At 38.2% G+C, this 27,931-nt stretch overlaps 4 protein-coding genes across 4 annotated transcripts; 3 read left to right on the plus strand and 1 right to left on the minus strand.

The window, feature by feature from the left end:
* Positions 1 to 608: 608 nt before the first annotated feature.
* epcam (epithelial cell adhesion molecule) lies at positions 609 to 3,076 on the minus strand. The gene is made up of 10 exons (XM_043254528.1): positions 2,929 to 3,076; positions 2,746 to 2,820; positions 2,382 to 2,480; positions 1,939 to 2,197; positions 1,740 to 1,805; positions 1,593 to 1,656; positions 1,403 to 1,501; positions 1,126 to 1,323; positions 1,009 to 1,053; positions 609 to 909 (listed from the first exon to the last, which is right to left on the minus strand). The coding sequence occupies exons 2-10, from the start codon at positions 2,801 to 2,803 to the stop codon at positions 883 to 885; spliced, it is 915 nt and encodes a 304-aa protein (XP_043110463.1). The 5' UTR covers positions 2,804 to 2,820; positions 2,929 to 3,076; the 3' UTR covers positions 609 to 882.
* A 6,783-nt stretch (positions 3,077 to 9,859) lies between these two features.
* LOC122356796 (latent-transforming growth factor beta-binding protein 2-like) lies at positions 9,860 to 11,867 on the plus strand. The gene is made up of 4 exons (XM_043255864.1): positions 9,860 to 9,864; positions 9,971 to 10,026; positions 10,133 to 11,566; positions 11,827 to 11,867. The coding sequence occupies exons 1-4, from the start codon at positions 9,860 to 9,862 to the stop codon at positions 11,865 to 11,867; spliced, it is 1,536 nt and encodes a 511-aa protein (XP_043111799.1).
* Positions 11,868 to 13,347: 1,480 nt separating this feature from the next.
* Positions 13,348 to 22,878, plus strand: si:ch73-105b23.6 (mucin-4). The gene is made up of 16 exons (XM_043255865.1): positions 13,348 to 13,402; positions 14,266 to 14,559; positions 14,911 to 15,044; positions 15,236 to 15,403; positions 15,629 to 15,808; positions 16,334 to 16,934; positions 17,050 to 17,199; positions 17,571 to 17,785; positions 17,879 to 17,954; positions 18,882 to 19,169; positions 20,324 to 20,560; positions 21,242 to 21,394; positions 21,582 to 21,760; positions 22,240 to 22,432; positions 22,539 to 22,658; positions 22,745 to 22,878. Exons 1-16 carry the CDS (start codon positions 13,348 to 13,350, stop codon positions 22,876 to 22,878), a joined length of 3,177 nt encoding a protein of 1,058 aa, XP_043111800.1.
* On the plus strand, positions 22,539 to 27,155 carry LOC122356983. The gene is made up of 7 exons (XM_043256129.1): positions 22,539 to 22,658; positions 22,745 to 23,027; positions 24,053 to 24,117; positions 24,206 to 24,398; positions 25,436 to 25,564; positions 25,653 to 25,824; positions 26,364 to 27,155. The coding sequence occupies exons 2-7, from the start codon at positions 22,967 to 22,969 to the stop codon at positions 26,512 to 26,514; spliced, it is 771 nt and encodes a 256-aa protein (XP_043112064.1). The 5' UTR covers positions 22,539 to 22,658; positions 22,745 to 22,966; the 3' UTR covers positions 26,515 to 27,155.
* The last annotated feature ends 776 nt before the right edge of the window (positions 27,156 to 27,931 follow it).

A 27,931-nucleotide genomic window follows, 5' to 3' on the forward strand; every position in this document is an offset into this window, starting at 1 on the left:
AAACGCACCAGTTTCAGGGATCCGTTGTTAGACCCTACAGGTCATGCATCATTTAAAACATGCTTAAGTCAATAAAAGGTGGATAATGCGCATGCATCATTTGTAACCAATTACCCGAATGATCTGCTTTTAAATTATACTATTAGGTTATGCTGCTTGAAAACTGATGTGTTATTTTGTCAATCGAAAAAGGCATTCAGTAACTGCTCGCTCTAAAAACGGTTTCGGTTTTTAGAACAGGCAGTTACTGGATGTCTTTACCGGTTGTGATACATCAGTCCTCAAAGTCACAGGAAGTAACTGCTGTACAGGAGTAAAGGTCTACTTCAATGCATTTGGAAATAGTCACGTCTCAAAAAAAAAAAAAAAAAAAAAAAAAAAAAAAGTTCCATCACAGATGGAGTTGTATGGAAACTGAGGCAGGTGCAGCTCAAACGCTTGCCCTGGGCTAAAAAACACAAATGATGTGGTTGCAAACAAAAGCTAGGAATTTTGTGCTAGGCTGGTCCTTTTCATTTAAAAACCAGTGCAACAGTATATAGATAGGACTTTGATTTGACCAACATGCCTGGTTTCTGCCACACACCAGATCAAAGAGAAAAGCCACATTTAAAAACAAACAAATTTTATTAAAAACTTAGACACAAACTGTACAGTGTTAAAACATTGATCCAATTGAAAAGGGAGCCCTCATTAAATAGCAAAGTGTAACAATTAACTGTATCCTGCATGTAACAGACACTTGATTTCTAAAAAACTCAAGGGAAAAAAAAAAAAAAAAAAAAAAAAAAAAAAACCAAGCAAAATGTACAGCAGGTTTAAGCTTCAACATGGGGCACATCCCAGTATCAGATTCCCCTAGTACACGAGACATTAATGGCTTTAAGACATGGTCTCCATCTCTCTCGGCTGCAAGAACAGAAAAAAAAAAAATAGGAGTTAAAACAAGTTCACTTTGGGGGAAAGAGCCACATGGTTTGGATTACGGAAATAGATGAACCAACCAACCTGTGCTTTGCTGTACTGGGCCTTCTGCCGCCGTGCGATGAAGAACTAAAAAGAGGGGGAACAACTGTTAGAGAAGAACAACTTGAAATGAAACTCAAAAATATAGATGGCACTTACAATGACCAGAAGTCCACCAATCACAATCAAGCTGACCACCACAATGACAGCAATGATGCCACCAGTCAGCCTCTGCATGGTGAAGGTGGGTGCCTTTTCATCTACATAGTACACCAGGATGTTCTCCATGGACACCTTGTTTCCCTCAACACTGACTTCAAATGGTTGGGGGCTTACAAAGAGGGGCAGAACTTTGACCTGTGACGACAAATGAGTTCCACACAAGTTACAAAATAGAAGTCACGCATTACAACCGAAAAAGTCATGAGGGACTCACATCCTTCTCCATGTAGTAAGTCATGAGGGACAGGTCTGGTTCACTTAATCCCTTATCCTTTTTCACATCCACAACAATGAGACGGCCACTTTTGTCATACTGGGGGAGGGAGAAAAAAAAAAAAAAATAAGTTAGCGTTAAAGCATACCACTAGCACAAAAGGGGCTGGATAATGATGGTGAATGCTTACCTGAACGTTATCGACAAATTTCTTATCCAACTTGTAACGTTCCAGTAAAACATTCTCAATTCCACTGCAAACAGCAAAACATCATAATCAGAGCTCCATATTACACTTGTTCTAACAAGACTCGGCTCTAAATCAATTGTAACCTACGTCTTCCATTTAGCAGCATCTTCAGAAGCGGGCATATCTTTATGCTTCAGCTCCAGACGAACCCAGCTAAAAAGAAAACATGGCATTGTCAGGTTATAGGTCTTGCTTCCTTCCACAAACAGCAGTGCTCTCTTATCCACTCTTTATACTAGGCGTGCCAGTCAGAAGAACAGCCCATTGATAATGCAAGTGCACTCACTAGGTCTCCACAGGCTCACACTTGATGTTCTTGTCTCCCTTGTCACTTCTGCGCACACCGGCACTGTTGACGCACCAGCACACGTCAGTGCCGTTACACTGGACAGCCTTGAACTTGCCGTTACTCTCACACTCCGGGTCATAGATGCCATCGTTGTCAACAAAGGCAGTTTCTACCGGCTTCCCACCAATTGATCTTGTGGACAGGTTGTTTTTGGCGCGATACATCTCTGCTTTCATGAGGTAGCACTTGGGAATTACTGCGAGTAGAGAGAAAGTTCACACTTGATGGGAGGAACAGAGCACCTTTAACAGCTAGTTTAGGCGGAGCTACCAGAACTACTAAAAAGCAGACTGGGAGACAAGTTAAACCAGCTTGGACTTTTGAAAACGCAAGGATACCAAAAACTACTAGAGAGAGAAAAAAAAAAAAGCCCCACTCACATTTTGAACAATCAAGCGTTTGACTGACTCCAGAAAACTGAAGGGAGCACTTGCATGGATCTCCATCGCATTTGGCCCATTTCATGTTGTTACAAGAGCCTGTTGGATTCAAAAAAAAAAAAAAAAAAAAAAAAATTGAAGTGCATAACCCAGTGCAAGTAGATTTCCCCCACCCCCAACACACACACACAACCACACCCTGGATCTCATTGTTTGGTTTGCCTCCTAACTACCAATTTAACGACTAAGATTAAACATTCAGTTTAACTCGATTTAGTTTACTTTTACACATCATCCGTTCAAACATTTAGTTTTAATTGGTTTAAAAAAAAAAAAAAAAAAAAAAAAAAAAGTTGTTACTTACATTGTGAAGCGACCACTTCCACCAACACCGCAACCATCAACGCGACTAAAATCTTCATCTTGGCTTTAGAGAGAACTGAAAAACAACAAACAAATAAAGTCACTCTGCGCGAGGAGCTGGCGCGTGCGTTAATCGCCACAGCCTCCTTTCTAGCTAGTCTTCAAACAACAAAACGCTTCTTACCAAAGCTTTAAGAAAAACTAGAAATCCGACCAAAAAGTTATTCCGCTTGTTGATAAGACTTGGACGCAACAACGAATAAATCCTCCAGATATCCTCTCCCTTCACCGCCACACGACTGATCTAAACGCGCAACAGGTGTCAAATTATGTATACCTGTTTGAGTAAAGTGACGTCAGGTGCAAATGGGCGGAGTTTATTCTAAAACGCCTCACCTTTTTTTTCCGGCCAGACCATGTATGGCCACTTGACGCATCGAGAGTGAATCTCCATTTTGGAAATGTAAAGCACCGACAAGATTTTCGGTTGAAACTCAAAACATGCAACTCTGATACCTGACAGGTGAAACCGCAGTACTTGCTGCAAGGTATATGACAAAGACTAGAAATAATGAGGACTGACTAGAATTAGGACAAGACGTCGTTTATTTATAAAAAAAAAAAAAAATCCTATAATACAACTGCCATTTCATTCACAATAATTCAGTGTCTTGTGCATAATAACAAAGAGGGGGAGAGAGAAAGAAACAAAAACGTGTAATAGTGAATTTTTAAAAAAGCAGATTTAAGAACAAAGTCTGTTATGTTTTATTACTGTTAGAACGTTTTACGTTTGTTTCCAATTTGATAGTTTTTTTCAGTAATGTTTTCTATCTGCTTACCATTTTGAATTAAAATAATTCAAATGAAATGATGTTTAGATGGATGATGGCATATGACAATTTGTTTGCATTTGATTACTAAATTAATGAATTCACGCACAACAGCTAAATTACCCATTCCTTATTTTTATAAAAACTGAGTTCTAAACCACTTGCTCTCTCTCTCTCTCTCTCTCTCTCTCTCTCTCTCTCTCTCTCTCTCTCTCTCTCTCTCTCTCTCTCTCTCTCTCTCTCTCTCTCTCTCTCTCTATATATATATATATATATATATATATATATATATATATATATATATATATATATATAACATAAACATAGGTCATGCCACTCCAATGTCTGTCAATAGAAGACAGAATAGAATGGTAATCACATAAACAGAGACATACAATAGTGTTAATGGTCAGTAACAAAACATTGAGTGTTATAGGTGAATTCATTCATCTCTCTCTCTCTCTCTCTCTCTCTCTCTCTCTCTCTCTCTCTCTCTCTCTCTCTCTCTCTCTCTCTCTCTCTCTCTCTCTGCATTGAAAACCAGATGAACAAGTTTGGACAGAGGTGACCCAACCCCCAACCATACTTTATGAGCATTTTACAAGCAGGACATTTTGATAGTACGCTATCAATGCTCAGATTTTAAAGAAAACTGGAAGTTTCTGTGGGAACCTTTTGGGCTGCATCGGAAATGTAATCTTTTCCATGCATAAACCCACAGAATTATGACCTCATGAGAAAGGCAGCGCTGTCAAAGCTGAGCAATTTGTAAAATGGACACACCCTTCCTGACTGATACCCAAAACAACACCGAAACCGACGTCATATTCCCTATAGTATCTCCAACAGCATCTCATAGACTAGCATATCTGGATTAATGCTTGTGTTGTTGTTTTTAGGCTTCAGACTTTAGGCTTCAAAAGAAGTTTTTAATGTGTCAAGGCCTTTATGGATCTGAAAGCTACACAGCTTAGTAAAATCTACATCGTACAGATGTCTCAGATAAACATGGGGAATACCTCCAGACAAATTTAGGTTACTTATCACATTCTCCTTCATACAAAAAATAAAAATAAAAACATTTAAAGATATCCCACGTTGTTTTGACCTGTGTTTAAATGAAAATATATGATAACATGCTTCCACTTATATGTTTTCCTGCTATGATAACGGTGTGTGATATTTTGTTGCTTTTTTTCAAATGGTGTGGCTCTGCAGGTATACTTTCTGTCGTTAGTTATTTCCCCTTTGCTATTTCCACAACAAAATAAAAACGTGATAAAGTCACGCTAGAAAATAACGATCTGATCTAGCGCTCTCTAGCGTGCGTCCTGCGGAAGAACATTGTAGCCGGAGCTACTTCTCTGCGTTTACGTCTATGGCGAATCACGCAGGCACGGGGCTACTCCGCCGCGGTACCTACCGGAACTAGTCTAACAGTCCGAAGATAAACAGCTTGTTATAGGTGGGCTGTCGCTAGGAATTCTGGGCCATGTTAACTGACATTAATCTTCAACCAGGCCCTTAACATTGTACTAATTAAACATCTAAAAAGAAAAAAGTATCCGGACTAGTTTAGCTGACTAGTGGTGATGGTGGTCTCAAAAGTAAAAGATGTTCCTCGTTTGTTCCGCAGTTTTTAAAAGAAATAATAAGTTACAATCAACTATAAAATCTGCAGTTCAAAGAATTTGAAGAAACACTTTACACAAATCACAATAAATTTAAAACATTCCCCTAACAGTAGCATTCATAATAAATACATATCTTCAAACACTTAGGCTATTTGTGCACTGTTAATAACTTCAAGTTACAATGGTGCTAAGCTGACAAACCTATTAGCGTTTAGGCTGTTTTCTTCACCACAGAACCTTTAATGTTCTCATATCACACGACGTTAACCATTCTGTGTCACTATGGCAAGCCGTTTTAACTTTTCATCTATAAAACACACTAGTATCTATTTCCATGCTACTTTAGTACTTATTTTTTAGATACTAGTATCTTTTCCATTAAGCCCTAGCACTTATTAATGAACCACTAATGCCCTGAAAACAACGGAGAAAGCGATGCCTTCCTTAGTGAGAACATTTGTTTGTATCTACTTGCATTTATCTGTTAAACACACTTAACAACCCATGTTACACACAGGTTACAGGAGAGTATATCAATTCTTTGTGTATACTTTCCCAGTATATGACAGTATATGGAAAAATGCTTTCTTAAAAGTCATAAAGAAAGTATATGCAAAAATAAGCAATATGGGGTATACTGTAAAATGCATGCGCGCTGTTACACGTATTAACACACTAAATAAATGACACTATACTGTCTCGTTCAAGGATTACGTACATATTCTCAAAATCCAAACCCATTTTAGAAATGCGTTATAATCGAGAGATAAGTGTTATAGAGACATTACACTTGAATGTTTATAGTATATATATATATTAGATTTTTGCTGTTTTGCACATTTTATATTTTGTTATCGTGTTGCACTGTCGAAGTTTCTGTCACTAAAACAAATTCCTCGTATGTGTAAACATACCTGGCAATAAAGTGATTCTGATTCTGATTCTGAAGATAACATTACTTTATGGCGACTAATATAAACGAGCCTAACAGTTTCTCACAGGTTTGAATGCAGACGAGGAGGTCGCTTTTAACAGAAACAACAGAAGTAAGTGTTTACCCTCATTTAAAATATGTATTTCATAACATCATATTGGTTCATACTGATATTTATCTGCTGCGCGCACTTAAAACTTTTTTTCAGAGAGAAAACTCTGTCACGGTCCGGAGCAGATGAGGACGCTGCTCCTAACAAGGACAACGGCAAAAGTGTTCCACTTCATTAAAGATATGTGTCTTATAAAGTAACATTAACAATATGACGATATTTATAGATGTGCGTGCCTAAACAATCTGAAACGTTTCTCACAGAAGGCATTTCAATTTGAAATAAAACGCCAAAAGTGTTGTATATTGCAGTGTCATATTTCATTAAGCATAAACTGAGATTTTGAGATGCTGATGTGTGATTATATTGGATTTGAGTTTTCAGTTATTTTGAAAATAACACTTTGAGTATACTCACTCTCTATACTGAGCCACTCGCATGTTTTTCCATAATATCACATTATATTTGCCCCAAATTATTGTTAATGTTCATAATGACTTTATCCCAGGGTGGAAGATCATGCAGTCTACATCTTTCAGCACAACCTTTGTCTTTCATATTAAGTTATTATTTGTAATAAATATGTGTCCTTGAAAGCGCACAGTTTTCAAAACACATGAAATAGCGTGTGAAAAAAGTAATAAAACTTATGCAATTTTTGATTGAATTCGTTTGAAAGAACAAAGGCATATACGCCTAGTATGGCTTGAGGGTGAGTAAAACGCACGCAAAATTTCATACTTGGGTATTCTCACCCTTTAAGATTATTTTCCCCCTATTTTTTTCCTGAACAAATAGCTTTGGCTACATAATATGTCTTTTATTATTGCACATAATTGACGTTAAATGTGTAGAGGTTTCTTAAGGTAGCTTGTTAATAATTGTAAACATGTCGTGGAAACGGCACTAAAAATATCTGACCATAATTTAGTCTATACATTTTGTCTAAAGGAACTTGTTAAACAACCAAAACCTAAATTAAATCTACTCACTGCGAATTCACTGCAAATTACGATGGAATGAGTTAAAATGACTTCTAGATCATCCAACTCTCTTTTATAGCCTAGTCCTCTCTCTTTAATTTAAATAAACACATTCTCATTTGTTGACAGTAGCTTCATATTCAGCTTTTCACACCACACAAAGTGGTTTCATCTGTGTTATCGACATCTCACCGCAGTTAATGTTCAACAGTTAAAATTATGTTTGAATTATTATTATTGTATGTGCGAAATGCATCAGTAAAGTATAAATCTACTTAGTTCAACATGTTCCACCAGAAAAAACAAAAAACAGCAAAGTATTTGTCACGCAAAAAACATTATTTCAAAAATGTTAAAACTCGACAGACTTGTTTTTGACCACAGCTGCTCTACTTCCGTTGCTGTGGTTTTGCGACGCGGGCGGTTTTCGGTTTTCTGTAAAATATTATACTTTAAAAAGGTTTATGACAGTTACACTGTAAAATAAACAACAGCTGTTTTAACGAAAAATAATAGCGCATATGATATGAGAGCAGAGAGCTGCTTTGGCTAGTTTGTCAAGCGACAATACGCTTTTAAGTGCTGTTTTTGACATAATTTCTCAAAGCCTTGAAGCTCTGGCTCCCTTCAAGTATGCCACTGAATAGCCCTCTGCAGAAGAGAGTGCCTGCTTCATAATACCAATCATTAGGATGATTCAGCACAAAGAGGCAGAAGTGATGCTGAATCAATCCGTGTGCTTGCTCTGGCTACATTGCTAGACCCCATATGTAAACAATTCAGTCACATATGCGCTTACGATTAATAAACAAATAATTTATAAACCAAGTAGAGACAATTACTAATCAGTCTTTTTTTCTTCATGAATTAATTTTTATTGAACACAAAAGGTCATTAAGGGTGCTTACGTTATAAATTCATGCACATGTGTATCTTTAGGTGCCTGTCTTAATATCTAAGAAGGTTGAAAGAAAATACACCTGAAAAGATCATCTAACATCTAATTACATAAAATTACCTTTATTGCACCCCATATAATTACGGGACATATAGAAATAGTTTGCATATGATGCAAACTAAACTGAATGTATTATGTTTGTGTTATGTTTATCCACCAGGGGACCGTCATGGGCCGTTAAACTATAAATTGAGGGCTGATTTGTAGTCCTAGTCCATCTCTTGTAATAATAATCTAGTATTTGTGTATGAGGTAAAGGTTCTCTCAACACAAAACACTGACTGCTGAATGCTGTTCTTTATTGTCCCAGCCTTTATTTTACACCCAGAGGCAAGTTAAAGCCCAATGGGATCAGTATACTTACTAGGAGAGAGAGAAACATAATCATAGGAATATCTGGGTGTTGCCTATTATGCTGGTGTAGGATGTCTCAGGTGCTGAGATGGGTCATTATGCTTTGTACCAGGAAGGACAAAGTGTTGTAATTTGGACAGAAGAGTCCACAGAGAAGGGAAGTCACATACCTTCCGAATCCTGAGAAGGAGCCAGTTACTCTATGTACTAATGTCCACCTTATAGGACAACCAGTCGTCTGAGAGACATGCTGTAAGTACTGATTTAAATTGATCATTTTGTTTGTCAGATTCTTTTACAGTACAAGTGGAATTTCTTGGCTTGTTTCTGGGAGCGCTAGTGCCGAGCACTTAATCTGTTTAAAAAATAGCTATAAATGATCTCTCATGATTCCTTTTGAGATCATAGATACAGAACTGAGCAAATAACCGTTTACTCTAATCGTAGTATGAGTCCCAGATTTTATACTTGAGCTATTTACATAATGAATGAGTATCTTCTCGTATGTATGTATTCAATTTGATATATTGATATAGACAGGCTAGGAAGATTATAGAAAATACTTTACATTGCATTACATTGTCTTGGATTTGTTTTATTGGGTAATTTTAGTTACGATTTTTTGGGTAATGATGTTCAGCCATGTTGTGATGTTGAGAAGAATGTTCTTTCCTGTAAGTTATTAGTACACCAGAGACACATATTGATGTAATTTGATTCTGATGCATGGATTTCTATACAGTAGATTCCAACAGACAAACAATACTGAATCTGACCCACACGGAAGTAAAACTTTCAACATGTAACCCAGTCAGAGAGCATGGATTACTGTCATCCTTTTTCCTATTCAGGACATCTTCCATGTTGACTTTAGTTACCAAACTTGAGAAACACTTTTTTTCTCAGTGATACCAGTCTTTATTTGAAATAGAACATTCCAAACATAATCTCATCAATAAATCAATACAACTTCTGTGAGCTACGCTATAATGAGAAAAGCTATCATCTTGAAATTTTACCATATCTTGAAGCAGTGAAAACTGGCAATGAATATTAGGCATGGTAATACAAAATTACTTCTTCATAAGCAGTAGGATGTTGCAGGCATCTTTAAGTCTAACAAAGTTATTTTTCCATGGAATGAGTAGATCCTTTGGGTATGTTCATGCCTTTTTGGGTACGTGAATTAAGTCTTAGAACAAAGTAATCCCAATCCCCCTGTAAACTGGTTCATCATGTAACACTATAGTTGTAAAGATATACGCGCATTTGAGTAACCAAAAGGAATTCACCTAATTACTTACACCATGAAGTTATCTTTCCATTTAGGGAGTCAAAATCAAAACGTGGTGATAATATATCACTAGCTTTAGTATTTTTTGTTGACTGTCTTTATATTTTATGACTTTCTCTCGCAGGAGTCTGCTGCTGTATCTGCTTTTCCTGTGTAGTATACTCAGGCACACATCTGCAGGTGAGTAACATCAAGATCAGATTGCTCAATTTTTGATCAACTCAAAGTACAGATACAGTCGCTCATTGCCAGACTTACCCACCTCTTATCCATTTTGTATACACAGTTGCGGATCTCAGTGACTGCGCAGCTGCAGGGAGCATATGCAATGTCAATGCAGATTGCTTCAAAACACGTGAGGATAAGTTTCTCTGCATGTGCCGAATGGGGTACAGGGGCACTGGAGTGCAGTGCCAGGACATTGATGAGTGTACAACTGGTTTACACAACTGCCATGCAAAAGCAGTCTGCAGTAACACTCTGGGCAGTTACACCTGCTCATGCCAAAATGGTTATTCTGGAGATGGTTTCCAATGCCAAGATATCAATGAATGTCAAACTAATAATGGTGGATGTCATGTTAATGCACTTTGCACCAACAGAGATGGAGGAAGAGACTGCACTTGTAAGTCAGGTTTCACTGGAAATGGATTTCAGTGCAATGATGATAATGAGTGTGCAAGACCGGGAATCTGTCACTGGAATGCCACTTGCACCAACAACCCTGGCTCCTATGTGTGTACATGCAATACTGGCTACAAAGGCAATGGAAATTATCTCTGCCTCGATGTTGATGAGTGCTCAGAGACTCCCGGTGTGTGCTCTGCTTTCTTTGGGTACAAAGGTTGCAAGAACCTGCCAGGATCCTACACCTGCCTCTGCAACAGTGGCTACCAAAGCAATGGACAGACATGTGAGGACATCAATGAATGTGATATCAACATCTGCAGCTCATTTGCAGAGTGTACAAACTTGCCAGGCTCATATCGTTGTACTTGTCCTGAAGGATTTGTGGGAAATGGGTTGGCATGCGTAGACATTAATGAGTGTGACAGAAAGAACAACTGTGACCCCAACGCAATATGTACCAATTTGCTAGGAAGCTATCAATGCTCGTGCCGCTCTGGGTTCCTGGGCACTGGAACAAAGTGTACTGACATTAATGAATGTGTCACCAATAACATTTGCCCAGCCAATGCTGCATGTGTCAACACAGCAGGTTCATTCCTCTGTGACTGTGGTCCAGGCTACAGCTTTAATCAAACCCAGTGCATGGATGTGGATGAATGTGCCACAGGACATTGCAGTGTTTACGCCTCTTGTGAAAACTTACCTGGTTCATTCATCTGCGCATGTGTAGCCGGTTTTGAAGGAGATGGGTTAATATGCGAGGATGTGGATGAGTGCGCAATAAAAAGGCAGTGCCATGTTAATGCACGCTGTATTAATGTACCGGGAAAATACAACTGTAGCTGTATGGTGGGATACACAGGGGATGGTGTATCACAGTGTACAGATGTGAACGAGTGTCTTGTTGATAATGGTGGCTGCAAAAACAGAGCAACATGTGTCAACAGTAAGGGGTCTTTCTCTTGCGTTTGCACCTCAGGCTTTCAGCTAGTCAATCTTACCACCTGCCAAGACATAGATGAATGCCAGCTACCTGAAAAGGCTTGTGGAATCAATGAGCAGTGCTCCAACACGGAAGGATCATATTCATGTCAGTGTAAAACCGGGTTCAGTAGAATCACTGATTATTTTGAGTGCTCTGATATTGATGAATGTGAACAGCAGAAACCTTGTGACCAGAATGCCACTTGTTTGAATTTAGCAGGCTCATTTTCGTGCACCTGCAATAATGGCTTCTCAGGAAATGGCATTACATGTGAAGACATAAATGAATGTGCAATTGTAGGTATGTGCCCTCTCCATGCAAACTGCTACAATTATCCTGGTGAATTCTTGTGCATATGTCACCAGGGCTTTACAGGAGATGGATCTACCTGTACAGACGTGGATGAATGTGCCCTTTCGAATAATATTTGCCCAGACATCTCTGTATGTGTCAATTCCCCTGGAGCATATGTCTGTTCTTGTCTGAATGGCACAGTAGCATACAACAAAACTTGTGTTCTCCCTAGTCGTGAATGTGATCCTGCTTGCCATCCACATGGACTGTGTCATCTTTCACCTTCGGAGTATCAGTGTGTGTGTGATGTGGGATTCAAAGGGGATGGACTCACTTGCTCAGACATAGATGAATGTGATCAGAATGTGTGCCCAAAGAAAGAAACACAATGTGTCAATAACCCAGGATCTTTTAAATGCATTTGCAAAGTGGGTTACACTCTTAGCGGAACAGAATGCATAGGTATGTGCAATACACACGTATTTAAAAAAACACATAAATTAGCCAGTGAATGGCAGTATTTGTTCGGTCTTATCTTCTCACATTACTCTTTCCCAACCTTTCAGATGTGGATGAATGTCAATCTGGAATCGATAACTGCAGCAAGTTTGCACAGTGTGTCAACACAGTCGGCAGTTACCTATGTTCCTGTCTCAACGGCTTCACTGGTGATGGAAAAAACTGCTCTGGTAAGTCTTTCTTCCATTTCACAATTCATTTTTGCACCTCTTTGTTTGCTTGAGGACTCTCTTCTCAGTCTTTTAGGGATTTTTTATTCCTGACCCTGTCCCATTTTGGATGACTTATAGACATTAATGAGTGCCAAACCCAGCATGGAGGATGCCACCCAGCTGCCAGCTGCACTAATTCCCCTGGCTCCTACAAGTGTACCTGTCCCTTTGGCATGACCGGGTCTGGGTTTGATTGCCAAGATGTGGATGAATGTAATGAAAAGTCAACTTTGCCTCAAAACTGCAGCCATCTTGCCATGTGCACCAACACAGAGGGATCCTACATTTGCAAGTGCAAGGAAGGATACCAAGGAAATGGGTTCATTTGTGATGATGTCAATGAGTGCTTACCACCCTCAGTCTGTGGGAACAACATGACCTGCCAAAACTTTCCTGGGACATATACATGCACTTGCACCCTTGGTCTAGTCTATGGTCTGGGTACCTGTGTGAATGAAAAGGACTGTAGGAATGCAACCAATGCGTGTAACACCCATGCCGAGTGCAAAACCATCCATGGGTCAAACTATTGCTTGTGCATTGAAGGGTTTCTTGGGAATGGTCAGGAATGTCAGGATATAGATGAATGTAAACAAAAAGGGGCTTGCCCAGAGTTGTCTCACTGTTTCAATACAGCAGGATCCTTTCATTGTGACTGCTGGAAAGGTTACCATTACAATGGGACACACTGTGAAGACATAAATGAGTGCAGTGTAGGTAACTTTACTTGCCCAGACAACAGCATCTGTAACAATAAAGAGGGAGGGTATAACTGTTCATGTAACAGTGGTTTCCTTTACTCTAACGACTCTCTTTGTTTGGATGTTGATGAATGTGCCACGGGGAAAGCACAGTGCCCAAATGCCTCCAACTGCAAAAACACAGCAGGATTGTATTTCTGTGAATGCTGGGATGGGTATGAGGGGAATCAGACCGTCTGTGAGGATGTTAATGAATGCCTAAACAATTCTACATGTTCAGACCATAGTGTCTGTGTCAACACTGAAGGCTCATTTCTCTGCCTTTGTGATCTTGGATTCTCCTCTAATGGTACCAGGAGTACTCGATGTGAGGATATAGATGAGTGCTCACACCCAGAATTTGGCCCACTCTGCACTCATGGGACTTGCATTAACACAATTGGCTCATTTTACTGTGCTTGTGACAAAGGATTTTGGAGCAATGGAACTTGGTGTTTTGACATAGATGAATGTGGAAAGAATGAATCCATATGTCAACCTTACTCTACATGTGTAAATACCCCTGGGTCTTATGAATGTAACTGCAACTTGGGTTACGCTCTTAACAGAACCACGTGTCAAGACATTAATGAATGCCTAGCAAATAACAGTCCCTGCACTATCAATGCTGTATGTGTCAATACAGCAGGGTCTTTCCAATGTCCATGTGCAAACGGTTTTGAAGCTCAGGGCCGAAGATGTACTGATATAAATGAATGCCTGTTGAACAAAATTTGTCGTCCAGATCAGGTATGCATCAATAATCCTGGATCGTATCAGTGTTCTTGCCCACCAGGACATCATGAGGAAAATGGTACCTGCATCGACAATAACGAATGTGCCAATAACTCTACCTGCCACCCCATGGCAAGATGCTGGAACACAGTGGGCTCTTTTACATGCCAGTGTCTTTTAGGTTACATTGGAAATGGGACATACTGTAAGGACCTTGATGAGTGTTCCAAATCACCCTTACGTTGCCACAAGTCAAGCCAATGCATTAATACCCCTGGATCTTATATATGTGTATGTGCACCAGGTCTTATTGCACTAGGGTCTCTTTGTGTGGATCTAGATGAATGTCAGTCCAATAGGGGTGGATGCCATCCTGCAGCCACATGCTACAACTCCGCAGGTGGGTTTCAGTGCCAGTGTGGCAATGGATGGGATGCCTCAAAAGGAAATGGGAATGGAATGGATGGATGCATAGACCGGAACGAGTGTTTATCTCCTGACGTGTGTTATGGCAACAGAATATGCACCAATTTCATAGGATCTTACAGCTGTACCTGCTCTACCAGAGATAGCTACTGCCCACAGCTGCCGCCAATGGGTGGGGTATTATATTACAATCATAAATACAATATTTCTATATAAAATATTTCAGTATTTTTTTCTAATTCTCTCTCTGTCTCTTTGTGTCTCTCTCTAACTTTTGTCACTTTGTTGGTAGTAAATGATGCACACGTGAGATTCATATCTTACAGCTTAATAACCTTAAACTTACCTCAAATTTATTTTCCAGATGCAATGCCAACCTATTTGCCAACCTATTTTTAAACTTAATTGCACAAGCTTTTTTTTGTTGTTGTTGACCAGATAGTGCAGTCAGCAGTGGCTAAACGCCCAAGTTAACCAGCCAAACCTTTACCCCATGGGCTGCATTTTGTATATATTTTCACAGAACGTGACCTGTATCCATTTGGAGAGGAAGCAGGTGATGCTGGGTTGCCAAAGACAGAGGCAGATGGAAATTCTCCATACATCACTCCTCCTGCAGGCTTTCCATTCATGGGCAAAATATATGAGCGGCTGTTTGTAAGCATGCACAATAACTGTTCATGTTTTAATATCAATGTAGTGGTCAGCAACATAATAGATCTGAAATTACCAAAATAATAATAATACCACACATAGCTTTTATGGGAAACACAGTGACTCCTTACAGTTAGGCTTACCTCTGTTCACATTTTAAAGATTAACAGTTATTGCTATATGCACATTCTCAGTTTTCAGATAATGGATTGGTGCAGTTTCAGTCGGTCAGTGAAAATGAGAAACTGTTGCTCCCTGCTCCATTCCCAGAGGGTTTCAATGGTAATGAGGGCCATCCCATGCTAGCTGCATTCTGGGACGATGCTGACCTTACCCTTGGGGATGGAAAACTACTATACCAGGTTAGCATTGCCATAAATAATGTAACATTTTGTGTCTTTGTTGAATTTCTGTGATTTGTTGACCTAGTTATGTAGGTGCTGTACCAGTAATGAAATGACTAGTTTTAAACAAATGGCGTGCATATTTAGATTAATTACTGCATATTGTAGAAATTAATGTAACACAAATTAGGTTTCACTCAAGTAAAACTTTCCAATTTGGAGAAATCTCTTTTTGTCCAACAGGAATACAACTTGTTCAATGTATCTGACATCTATGCTGAGGCAATATTTCAACGAACAGCACAAGATATTAGCAACTTTGAGACTGAAAGAGACAAACCCCCCTTTTCCCCCTCCTGGATACTGAAAATCACATGGGATCACGTTTTGCCTGTGTCCTATCAAAAGATTAACTTTTCTGAGGTGAGTGTTAAATGAATGAATATATACTGTTCATCATTAGAGTTAGTGATTGGAACAAACTAAACCTAAATATTAAACTTTTGCAAACTGATCCTACACCATTTGTACTGCGAGCATGGACAAATGAGGAAATGAAAAAGCACAGTACAAAACAAAATGTTGCAATAACAATAACATAAAATTATTTCGGTCAAAAGTGGAAAAAATTGTGGGTTATGTCTCATCTTACACAAAATGAAAGCTATATCCTTTCTCTCACTAGTTCCTGATATGGTTAGTAAATTTATGGACTTGGTATAGTGTTGCTGTCCCCACCCAAACCCCCACTCTCTGTCCTAATTTGCATTGTTAGGAATCCTGGAATTGTATTTTGCAATGACTAAGAGGCTGTTTGTGCAGGGTGCATTCTTCAAAAACAGCTATACAGAGTTCTTAAGACAGATATTTACTGGCAAGATGGTCCAATTTTAAAAGGCCTTTAAATGCTAGTTTGTTTTATAATAATCAGTCTAACATCTTTTACAGACCAACACCTTCCAGTGCATTCTGACCACAGATGGACTACGTTCCTTTGCCCTACTCCGCTACAGTGACATGAACTGGGGTCCAGGACAGAGGACCAATCATGACGCTCTTATAGGTTACACTGATGGCAAAAGCAACTTTCACAATGAGATTCCAAAGCCACCAGACAACCTGTTTGGCTCAGGAGGGCGTTATCGCCCCCAGACTGTCATGGGTAACACAGGCAAACTGGGGCAGCTGGTGTATGACCTGACAGGTTCTTCTGAATCCAGCTCGGATCCTCAGAGGCAGTGCCAGGTATGGGCTTTCAATGAGCCAGATCCTAAAGAATGGGCATTAGGACTGGCACCATGTCCCTGCACCCGTGTTCAAGCACAGGAGGACCTGGCTTTTATCCTTGAGCCTGTCCCATCAGAACAGATGGCACAAGTGAGGGATCTGAGAGCTCTTAGGTGGGGTGGCAACAGGGGCCGTGTCTTTCAGTCTGTCCTGTATAACAAACAAAAGGCAGGAAAGAGATGTGTATTTGATCCAGAGGGCCCCCTGCTGGCTGGTTACAGTGAACGGTACTTTACTGACGACAAGATGCAACAACTTATGGGTAAAGCCATTTCAAATATCACTTGTTCTTATGAAGTTTTGGCTTTGTAAGTCGAACCTGTAATCGTGTTACCTGATTATCGATTTGACCTTTTTCATGGTGTCTTTGTTAATAGACAAGGATCTTTTACCCTTCCAGTGGTGCTGTGTTCAGTCTTCTCTGTGTGACCTTTATTTGGAAAAAAGACCACTTGATCGGTGCCAAGGGTACAGTTGGAACAGCTCTGACAGCAGTATACCTGGGAATCGGGGGGCACCAGGCATTGGTAAGAGATTTAGACCTCGCCAACTCACTTATGCATGACTACCAGGGGTGTAAATATTTGCTCTGGAAATGATTTGAATTCATTTGGGTTTCAATACTTAAGGATCGAATCAATAAAAGATTTGGTCTACAGTTATTTTAAAATTGTGGAGCACAGCTCTTAAACTAGATTGTAGATCTGAAACTGATGGATTAAACATCTGGAAGTATGTCATCTGTACTTTGCATTGCATATGCATTTCATTTTCTTTGTCAGATTTGATCATTTTTACATCCCTTATGACTGCTACTTGAATGGATCTAAAAAAAATCAAGCTCATATTAACAAGGAAGTATCTTTAAAGAGTCTCTGTTGCACTCTTGTTCATCCAGGCATGGTATACGGTAGTCTCCACTTTATTACCTTTGACGGGAGTGAGTATACCTTCAAAGGTTTGGGGGAGTATGTTATAGTCCGTCTCTCCTCCAGCTCGGGATCAAACATATTCACCCTGCAGGGACAAACAGATGTTCTAGTGGTCAACGGGCAGCCCAAACTTGTGTCAGCTCTAGTACGATTAGCTGCCTTCTATCAGGGTGCTGGAAAAGTGAGTCTGACATTTTAGATTAAATATGGATCTACGTGCATCAATGTAAATAAATGTCCACAATATAAAAGTTGTAAAATTATTTCTTGAAAGGTGGAGTGGCGATGTGCCGAATCCGGGGATGGACTTAAGGTCTTGGTTAATGATCAGGACATTCCCGTGTCTGTTGGTAAGAAGATTTCAAGGTTTTCACTTGCTGAAGCAAAGAAATAATGGTAACACTTTACATTAAGTTTCAGTAGTTAACGTAACTTAATAACATTAGTTAACATGAACTTAAAATTAACAATATTTGTACAGCATTTATTAATCTCAATTAAGTATAATTTCAGCATTTACTAACGCATTATTAAAACCACAAGTTGCGTTTGTTAACATTAGCTAATGCTTTGTGAGCTAACATGAACTAACAATGAAAGATTGCATTTTTATTAACTAACGTTAACAATGACTAATAAATAGTGTAATGAATGCATTGTTTATGTTAGCTTTGTTTATGTTCACCTTATTGTAAAGTGTTTCTATAGTTTAGAATAATAATCTATGAAGTAAAACAGATGGACATATGGCATAATGTAAGCATCCTGGGATGCATTTTAAGTAGATTTTGTAAATTTTTACTTTAAAACTTAACTTTTAATTGGTAATATGCTTTGCTAAGAACTTCATTATGGTCAAAGTTAAAGGCAGTTTCCATACATCAATAAAAAGCTTATTTATTCAGCTTTCAGATGAAAAGAAAATTAAGACACTTAAGACTGGTTTTGTGGTCTAGGGTCACATATCACCTTTTACTGGTTATTAATAAAACCTTAAGGATAATTCACCCAAAAATTTTAATTCTGTCTTGGTCACCGTTGACCATTGGAAGTCAGTGGTGACCCAAAATAGCCTGGTTACAAATTTCCTAAGACAAGAACATTTAGTGTCAATCAGATGTGCACTTCAGAATCTCACGGGAAATAGCTTTTCAGCAAATGTTTTATGAATACTGTGAATTCGGACATACTGCTCCTTTCATATGCTGTTTTTAGAAGGGATTTCCAATGCTGCTCCTGTTTTAGATTTAACTAAGCGCTCTCTGCTGTTCTGACAGGAGTGGTGCATGTAAACGAGCAGGGCTTTGCGGTGCGCTGTACCTCTACGAGCCGCTGTGCAGTGGTGTACGGCGAGGGCCTGGACGTGCTCGTGTGGAGAGGCAATGCTGGGAGGCTGAGCGCTCTGGTGGAGGTCCCGCAGAGGTTCTACAACCGTACACTGGGTTTGCTAGGACACTGGAACGCCAACAGGTCTGATGACTTCCTGCTCTCCAATGGCCGTATGGTGCCTTCTGTAAACAACAACATCCCCTCTGAACAGAGCCTGATTCCCTTCGGGCAGTCATGTGCGTGAACTCTTCAGTTGGATTACGTAAATTGTATATTATATTATATTGTATAGTATATTGCAGAAACTGCAACCCTTGTGGAAAAACATGTTTGCTTAATTGTTAAAATGTACACTTGTAGTATAATTCATATCTTAAATTGCTCATATTGTGAGTTATGAAAAGGTCATATTTTGGTTTTGAGAGTCACAAACAACAAGTTGACATGCATTCAAGGTCAAAAAACACTAAATGATTCATTCAACCATTACTTTTTCAAACCCCTCCAGTGATTGGTCGATTTCATTTAAAGCAGTGTTTGTGAGCTTTTAAAGCTAAAAAAGCAGCACCTAGTGGCAAAGTGAAGAAGCTAAAGCGCATGTGAATGACTTGATTAGCATATCATTTTAACTGTAGTGTTATTTGATGTTGGATTCAAAGTTAAAATATTTAAAATCGACTAAGTTGCAGCTTATTTAACGCAAAAATTGTGGGGGGTTTAAATACATTTACAAGTTTTAGCAGAAATTACATTTTATATTTTATTTTACCATGAATGTTTGTCAGCAGTATTTTTAGCATATTTCAAAAACAATAGAAGTAATTATGAAATTACATATACAGATGTACCTAAGCCCTACTTTTAGGTTAAATGGCTCTCTAAAGTTCAACTAATTGCATTTAATATAACCTGTAATACATTTCCACTTAACAGTAAATAAAATGCAGTCAAGTCTCCAAAATATTAAATTCGGTGTGCACTTCAGTAGGTCTATATTATTTCCTTAATAAGTGATCTTTTTAAAATGATCCTTACATGTAAACTGGCATTCTTCTATTTTTAACATTGTGTGCCCCGATCAAATAGTATGGAAGAAATATGTACTCCTGTTAGAATAGTCATTTGAAACAAGTCCTATAATGGAATTCTGTACAAAGTTCCTAATAATAGGAAAAAATGTATTCTATATTCTGTATAATACTGAATATGTTGTTTTAGGAGTTTAAAATAGTTTTTGTTTGGCTCTTGAAATACTTCAAGTCAAAAATTCAAATTAGGATCCTTCCAAACTCTCTATGAATCAAAAAAGGAATACTTTATATGTTCCTTTAAGATTTCATTATTGGTCACTGTACTTATGGTGTCTTCTTTCTCCGATTGTTTTCCACAGGGGCTGTTCCTGTTCCAGAGAGTCTTCTGATGTCACAGCCTCCTAGTGTTCCATTCAATCCCGTGATGACAGAGCAACTGATGTCCTCGGTGAGCCCAGATGTCCTGGCCAAACACAGTCAGACCTGCCAGGGCAGCATGCAGTGTGTGCATGACATCCTGGCCACGGGAAGCCTAGTCCTCGGCCAAGATGTTCAGAAAGACCAGCAGCTGCTTCAGAGCCGAGCGCAAATTTACGGTTAGCTGCTCATCCACATCAGCTCTAAAGCACAAAAATATATTAACCTAACTAAAAACTTCACTAAAACAAAAATGGGGTTGGCGAGATGTGATTTAAAAAAAAATAAAAATCTCTTGTGCTTACCAAGGCTGCATTTAAAACATTTAAAATAAGTGTTTTCTAGTTGAATACATTTAAAAATGTAATTTATTTATGTTGTAATTTATAATTACTATAATTACTTCAGAGTCACGTAATTCTTTAATATCATACTGATTTGCTGAAGAAATGTTTCTTATTATTATCAATGTGCAAATAATTGTTTAGACACACACACACACACACTTTCTTCATAAATAGAACTTTCAAAAGAACAGCATGTTTTAAATAAAATTATTTTAGATTTCTTGCATGATAAATGTATTTATTCAGTTTTAATGAAAAGTACTGTATCAATTAAAAATAAATATATATATATATATATATATATATATATATATATATATATATATATATATATATATATATTACTAAGAAAAAAGACTTATTTCAAGATGCGCTCAGATATTACAGCTCCAAAGCAATCTCAAACATGTCTTTTTAAATTGTACTAATATATACACTTGCGAGTGATAAAAAGTTCCTCCTGTTAGTTAATTTTAGCGACTCTCTCTCTCTTCGTTTGCTTGTGTTCAACAGGAAACCTGCCACCCATTGTGACAGAGCCATTTGTTATCATGTGTAAAGTCAACAGTACAGTTAGAGTTCAGTTCAAGGCCCAGGATCCGAACAAGGACCCGATCACTTTCTCCATTGCCTTACCGCGCTCTCCACGGGTCAACATCGGCAGCAGTATGATTTATTGCCAACCATACTTTTTTTATAAACTTAGTCTGTTTACAAAGAAATGCAGACGTCAGTGAGATCATCTGTTAGGTCTATGTCTAAAGCATCATCCTCAGTTAACTGTAAAACTAATGTCATGCATGCTTTACATTTGGGTGCATTCATATTTTATTGGTTTATCTGTATTCTGAAGATGACGGTATCTTCACGTGGACCCCTTCTGGCATTCAGCCAGTCAATCTGACAGTTCAAGTGAGCGACCAAACATCCAGCTCGGTGATCACCCCTGTTCTGCAGCTCTGTAACTGTATGAACGGAGGAAGCTGTCAGTACGACAGCGTGGTGGAGAACCACCTGCAGGGAAAGTTTCAGGTGAACGTACAAAGAAGCTTTCCATTTAAACTGGGCGTGATGTTACCACAATTTGGGAGTATTTTTTATTATTGTTGATATATTACTGTATGTTTTTACTACTGTTATTATTATATTCAGTTTGAATATATTCCAAAATGTAATTTAAGTAAATCAGCCATATGATCCATGCTGCTTATTATTATTATTATCATTATCATCAATTTGTTAAACCATTGTGGTCTTTTTAACATTATAAATGTCATTATAAATGTATTTATGCAATTTAATGCATACTTGTGGAATAAATAAAAGTATTTATTTAGAAAACATTTTAATGACCCAAAACTGTAACCATAGCATTTTATATATATATATATATATATATATATATATATATATATATATATATATATATATATATATATTTTTATCCATTTTTTTTTATCCATTTTTATTTATTTTACATGTTTTTAATGTGTGTGTGTGTCTACATCTAGATTGTGGGATGTCTTTGTCCATCGGGTTTCAGTGGCAAGTACTGTGATAACAGAGCAGATCCTTGTAAAGGCCAGCCCTGTTTTCCCGGTGTGGAATGCATAAGACAGAAAGAAGGAGAACCGTTCACATGTGGACCGTGCCCTCCTCCGACCGTATACCAGGGCAAACAAGGATACAAGTGTTTTGAAAATGGCGAGTACTTATTTCGCTATTCTTCACTGCAACAGCTTCAGATGAGATTTTAGAGCCGTAACAGTTTTTTTTTCCTAAATCAAATTTGCCTAACCGTGTCCCACAGACTTCTGCCTCCCTCCGTTCCCCTTCCCATGTCATCAGATGGCAGACTGCACCAGCACTGGCTACAATTACACATGTAAATGTAAGCGTGGCTACAAAGGCAACGGAATACAGTGCGAAGGTATGCCACAAGAGTTCACATGCTACCACTCGCTCTAGGAGACGCGCTTGCCGCTTGCAGTCACGCGTGCTTTTTTTCACCCACAGATATTAATGAGTGTCTGGACCCCTCGGCCTGTCCCAGCGCCAAGTTTGAGTGTGTGAACATGCCTGGATCAGTGCGCTGCTCATGCCGTTATCAGAAGACCAGAGACTCTGACAGCTGTGGCAAGTGGCTTTAAGTTCAAAACTACTGTACACAGATAACGGATTGAAGAAAACAAGATTTTGAATCCTTCAATCAGTTAAACCAATTTCTACGTTACATAAATGACTGATTTTGTTGATTTTTTCTCTCTTTTCTTTTTAGGTGACTCTGCTAATCCTACAGGTGAGAATGTGTTGATTTACCTTTATGAATATTGGAGTCATTTGTAAAAACAAGAAAAAGAAAGAAAGAAACCGTAATATCATGTCATTGAATTGTAATTTAGTTTAAAAGCTGTGCGGTGGGTGGTTCTTGGCCTCTAAAACAAATTTGGTAAAAATCAGACCCATGGTCTAGGAGTAAAATGAGAAGTAGGTTTTCAACACAAATCAAAATGACAGGAAGTTTGACGGATTATGGCATAATTGATATTAACGTTTTCAACATGATTAAAGGAATCATGACATTTATATTATTTCATTAAAAGTTTTGCCCACAAGGAAGTGGTTGACTAACCGCATAGCAAGTTTTGATACATCCCATTTTGTATTTTTTGCCATTTTTTGTAAAAAAAATTCTAAATGGCAGAAGCCCAAAATGGCTAACATGTAAAGAGACCAGTCTTGTGATTTATTTTTTTTTGGCCGAACTGTTAAGAAGTTATAAGCAAAAATATCTTCCGCCCACTAGATGGCACAGTCTCACATCCGCTTTGGTGAGCTCTTCGATGAATTCATTCACACCTTGCTCAGTTTGAAACAGTTTGAACTGGTGCCTCAACTTTGTCTTTTTTGGTCAAATACTGGACAAACTGTGAGCTTGAAAAATTCTGAATGGTGGAAAAAATGTATGATTGAAAATGATGTTATGAAGTGCATTCGTCTAGCCGAGGAAACCATAATCATTAGCTAAGGAATTAGAGACGAGTGGTGATGCTAGAGAGTTTGAGTTAGAGATACTAATTTAGTGTGGTTCATGTTCAGACTGTTCTTTCTTTGTCAAATTTTAAACATTTTTACAAAATGGTTATATGGGCTACCATAGAGCGTAGGAAGAACACCTTCAGTGCTTGGCCACTAAAAATGAATGACCTGAAAAGGGGCTATCAAAAACAGGAGGCAGGGAAATCTGTCCCATATTCTCCTCAGCAACTGGCTTTATAGGTTTCATATATTAAGAGAGACCCACAACACGTTTTTTTTCTTTAGGATGGAATGTTTTTAACGTATCCGTGAGCTGGGGAAATCAGGCATCTTCCTCGGGACTGAGTAAGGTCAGTGCATATATCTGAGATGTGAAAATGTCAGATAAATTCAGACATGGCATGTCATTAACACTACAGCCCACATTCATTTCTGCAGCTGGAGGAGATCCTGTCGATGGGTTTCCAGAACAAGTTCTACAACGCCAGTGCTATAGCTCCTGATTCATCCTCAGTGGGTGGGCAGAATGAGTACAGGATAAATGTGTCCAGTGATACGCCGCACTGGTATGTCATGGACTACCTGACCCGAGTCAGTCAGTACTACGGCATCCGTTCAGCCTCTGTGGAAGGTAAAAACATACTAAAACATTAGATTTTTTTCACATGAACCACTGCTTTTTTAAAAGTGTGTGTGATCAAACTTAATACAGCGAATGGGTGACGTAGGAATTTTGTTCTTGAATGAATCTGTGTTTTTTTAAAGAATCACTGAGTGAAAGATTTAATGATTCACTCGTGAATAAAATCACTCATTTTGTTCCTGAATGAATCAGTGTTTTTTAACGAATCACTGAGTGAATGATTTAATGATTCACTCGTTAATAAAATCCATCATTTTGTTCCTGAATGAATCAGTGTTTTTGAATGAATCCTTCAGAGGATAATTCAGTGACCCAAAGGCAGTCCCTTGATTTATTCCTGAATGCAACAGTGTTTTGAAGAAATCCTTGAGTGATTAAGTTAAAGGGTTACTCCACCCCAAAAAGTTATTAATCACTTACCCCCAAAGTATGAAAGACGTCGTCTGAATGCTCCATCTGCCATCAGTGGGTAGCATAATGCATTGAAGCTACAAGAATATTTTTGTATAGTAAGAAAACAAAAATAACATTTCTTTAATGATTCAGCACCGTGATGTCTCCGTAGATCTATTTTGTAGATCATCCAGTGGATGCTACTTCACAGTGACGAATGGTTAAATAAACTCATTATTTTTTTCTTTCCACACAAAAAGTATTCTCATAGCTTCATAATATTACTGTTGAACCACTGCCTCTCAAATTTCATCTAAAATACCTTAATTTGCGTTCAGAGAATGGAGTAAGCCTTTAATGACCTTTAATGACCATGACCATGTAAGACTTCTAGTAAGACTTCTAGAAACATGCCCACCACCAACACACACCCTGACAGTCTATCTAAAACACAGACATCAAACAAACAGTCTAAACAATTGAAGCAAACAGTGCTGTTGTACTGAATATCAGTCCTCTTGAAGCACTATTCAACAAATTATATTTAGCTAATGCAATTAACTGTTACATATACTAATTCCACTGTGCTTATCTACTCCTTGATTGTAGACTTTGTCACCCTTTTTTTTTAGACCTCAATGAATGCACAGCAAAAGAGGATCCGTGTTCAAAAACAGCCCAATGCGTCAACACCTACGGGGGATACAGGTGTGTGTGCAACGGCACGGATCTAAAGGAGGATTCACAGCTGTGCAGTTTTGGTAAGAGCATCACCAGACAACGGTGCTCAGGCTCTGTGTGAGTCTGGTCATAAGATTTTTCATAATTTGCTTTTCTTCTCCACTTCAGACTGGAACAACATTAACCGGACAAACCTGATGGGCGCTCAGACTGCGGAGGATAAGAAGTCTTTAATTTTGGGGCTGGTCCTGGGCATTGGTATCCCTCTCCTGCTGCTGCTGTTGCTGGCGGCGCTTGCCTGCTTCTGCTGCTGCTCACGAAAGAAAACCATGTCTGGGGAGTGAGTGTCCTGATCACACATACAATTGATAATATGTGGATGGTTACATGCAAGATCTTAAAGGAACATCTCACTTTTTTGGAAAATAAACTCATTTTCCAGGTCATCTAGAGTCAAACAGTTGAGCGTTGCAGTTTTCGAATCCATTCAGCCGATCTCTTTTAGCTGTAGCTTAGCATAGATCATTGAATCGGATTAGACCAGTAGCATCTCGCTCAGAAACGAATTAAGAGCTTCAATATTTTTATTTTCCGTCATTCTTAGTATACAATGTAACTATAGAAGCTTCAGGGTTTAAACGGAAAAATATAAAAACTAAAATATAAATATAAAAAAATATATAAGATGCAGTTGGTCTAATCAGATGCAATGATCTATGCTAAGCTACAGCTAAAAGTGCTATTGCTAGACCAGAGGTTGAATGGATTCGAAAATGGTAAAAGTCAACTGTTTACGTCTAGGGGAGTTGGAAAATGAGCTTCTTCTTTTTTTTTGGCTTGTTCCTTTAACTCTCCCTCTCTCTCTCTCTTTCCATTAAGTATTCCTCATCTGCTGCCCGAGTACATTCAGGAGCAGTTCAACCCTCCGTTCAACTTTGACGACCCCTCTCTGCACTACATCACCCACGTCAGCCCGCGTATCCTTGATAACCTCACTCCTCAACAGAAGCGTCGTGTACTGTATCGATAACGCAGGCCCTGTGTGGTTCGTGCAGCATCAGTGCAGATGTACATTTGTGTTTAAAAAGAAATCCCAGTATGATATTATTTATATTAAACAGAGACTGCTGACTTATTCGCCATGTGTGAATATGAAAAAACATACAAGCAATACAAGCATGGAGCAATCTGTGAGTAACAAGCTCTGTTGAATTATTAACTCTTGTGAAGATAATATTGTATATATACACAGTGTTCTCATCAAATTAACACAGTTATCAGCTGACATGCATTAGTTGCATTTCTGTAGCACTGGCCTTGAAAAACAAATCTACTGTTTGCAGATGTTTATGTAAGAGGAGAAAAATCTGAACATCAGTCGCAGGCATTGCTGGAAATATGGTTAAATTTAGGGAAATTAGGCACATTTTAGGACTACTCAATAATATAAAAGGTCTGAATGCATTTTACTAACCCAAATCGTGGTAAAAATGTGTATTAATGTTATAAAATAATGTGAAATACCACAGAAATGGTTCTGTAGTACATTTTGCTCTTATTTTGGAGGTGAAATGTGGCATTCTGCATGGAGTGTTTAATTCTGCTCAGAATTTTCTAAACAAGTCACTATTAAACACTTTGTCCTAAAATACTTAGCAAGGATTATGATATTTCTACACCCTTTAGTACTCTTTTCCTCAAATAAAATGAAAAAAAAAAAAAAACCTTTCTTTTTATAGACTACTGGATGTTTTTATTCACATATACAAATAACTAATTATATATATATATATATATATATATATATATATATATATATATATATATATACAATAATAATTTTTATTACAAATGGTATTACTAGCATACTAACAGGGTTTCCACAAAAACATTCAGCAGTACTGATTTCCCCAGTACAGAACTGTTTTCAACACTGATAATAATAAGTGTTTCTTAAGCAACAAACCACCAGTCAAAGAGGTACATTTTTTTCCATTAAAATATGTACATCACTTGAAAGTTGAAAAAAACTTTTCATTGATGTACGGTGTGTTAGGATCAGGAAAATATTTGGCCAAGATATAAGATATTTAGCAATTCATATTTCTAATAAAAAGGGACGTTTTTATATATAATTACGATAAGAAATGTACAAAATATCTTGATGGAGCATGATCTCTCTTTTTGTCATAGGAGAAAAAGCTATCATACAATGCATTTTAGGCTACAGATACATCCATGCTACTTAAGGTTTTGTGCTCCAGGGTCACATAGTAAATTGATTTTAAAGGATCGTGTGACACCTGAAGACTGCAATAAAATGCATTTTAAATGCGTGCTCGAACGTCTCAAACTTTTGAACCTAAGTGTCGTGAAAGTGTACTGTGAACTTTTCACCCCTGGGTGGCAGCAGCATCTTTCCGTGATGTGCAGAGCAGCCGGTCAAT

The sequence above is a fragment of the Puntigrus tetrazona genome, chromosome 13 (assembly GCF_018831695.1).
Source record: "Puntigrus tetrazona isolate hp1 chromosome 13, ASM1883169v1, whole genome shotgun sequence".
In the NCBI taxonomy this organism is placed as follows: Eukaryota; Metazoa; Chordata; class Actinopteri; order Cypriniformes; family Cyprinidae; genus Puntigrus; species Puntigrus tetrazona.

Coding starts and splice junctions, on each gene's coding strand:
- si:ch73-105b23.6 (XM_043255865.1), top strand. CDS start 13,348: ATGCCTCCAACTGCAAAAACACAGCAGGATTGTATTTCTGTGAATGCT. Junction 17,200..17,570: donor TCGGGGGGCACCAGGCATTG/GTAAGAGATTTA, acceptor TTGTTCATCCAG/GCATGGTATACGGTAGTCTC. Junction 22,659..22,744: donor CAACGGAATACAGTGCGAAG/GTATGCCACAAG, acceptor TTTCACCCACAG/ATATTAATGAGTGTCTGGAC.
- epcam (XM_043254528.1), bottom strand. CDS start 2,803: ATGAAGATTTTAGTCGCGTTGATGGTTGCGGTGTTGGTGGAAGTGGTC. Junction 2,481..2,745: donor GGAAGTGGTCGCTTCACAAT/GTAAGTAACAAC, acceptor TGAATCCAACAG/GCTCTTGTAACAACATGAAA. Junction 1,806..1,938: donor TGTGAGCCTGTGGAGACCTA/GTGAGTGCACTT, acceptor TTTTCTTTTTAG/CTGGGTTCGTCTGGAGCTGA.
- LOC122356796 (XM_043255864.1), top strand. Junction 10,027..10,132: donor ACTCAGGCACACATCTGCAG/GTGAGTAACATC, acceptor TTGTATACACAG/TTGCGGATCTCAGTGACTGC. Junction 11,567..11,826: donor CACGGAAGGATCATATTCAT/GTCAGTGTAAAA, acceptor ATATGTCACCAG/GGCTTTACAGGAGATGGATC.
- LOC122356983 (XM_043256129.1), top strand. CDS start 22,967: ATGACTGATTTTGTTGATTTTTTCTCTCTTTTCTTTTTAGGTGACTCT. Junction 24,118..24,205: donor CTTCCTCGGGACTGAGTAAG/GTCAGTGCATAT, acceptor TCATTTCTGCAG/CTGGAGGAGATCCTGTCGAT. Junction 25,825..26,363: donor AAGAAAACCATGTCTGGGGA/GTGAGTGTCCTG, acceptor CTTTCCATTAAG/TATTCCTCATCTGCTGCCCG.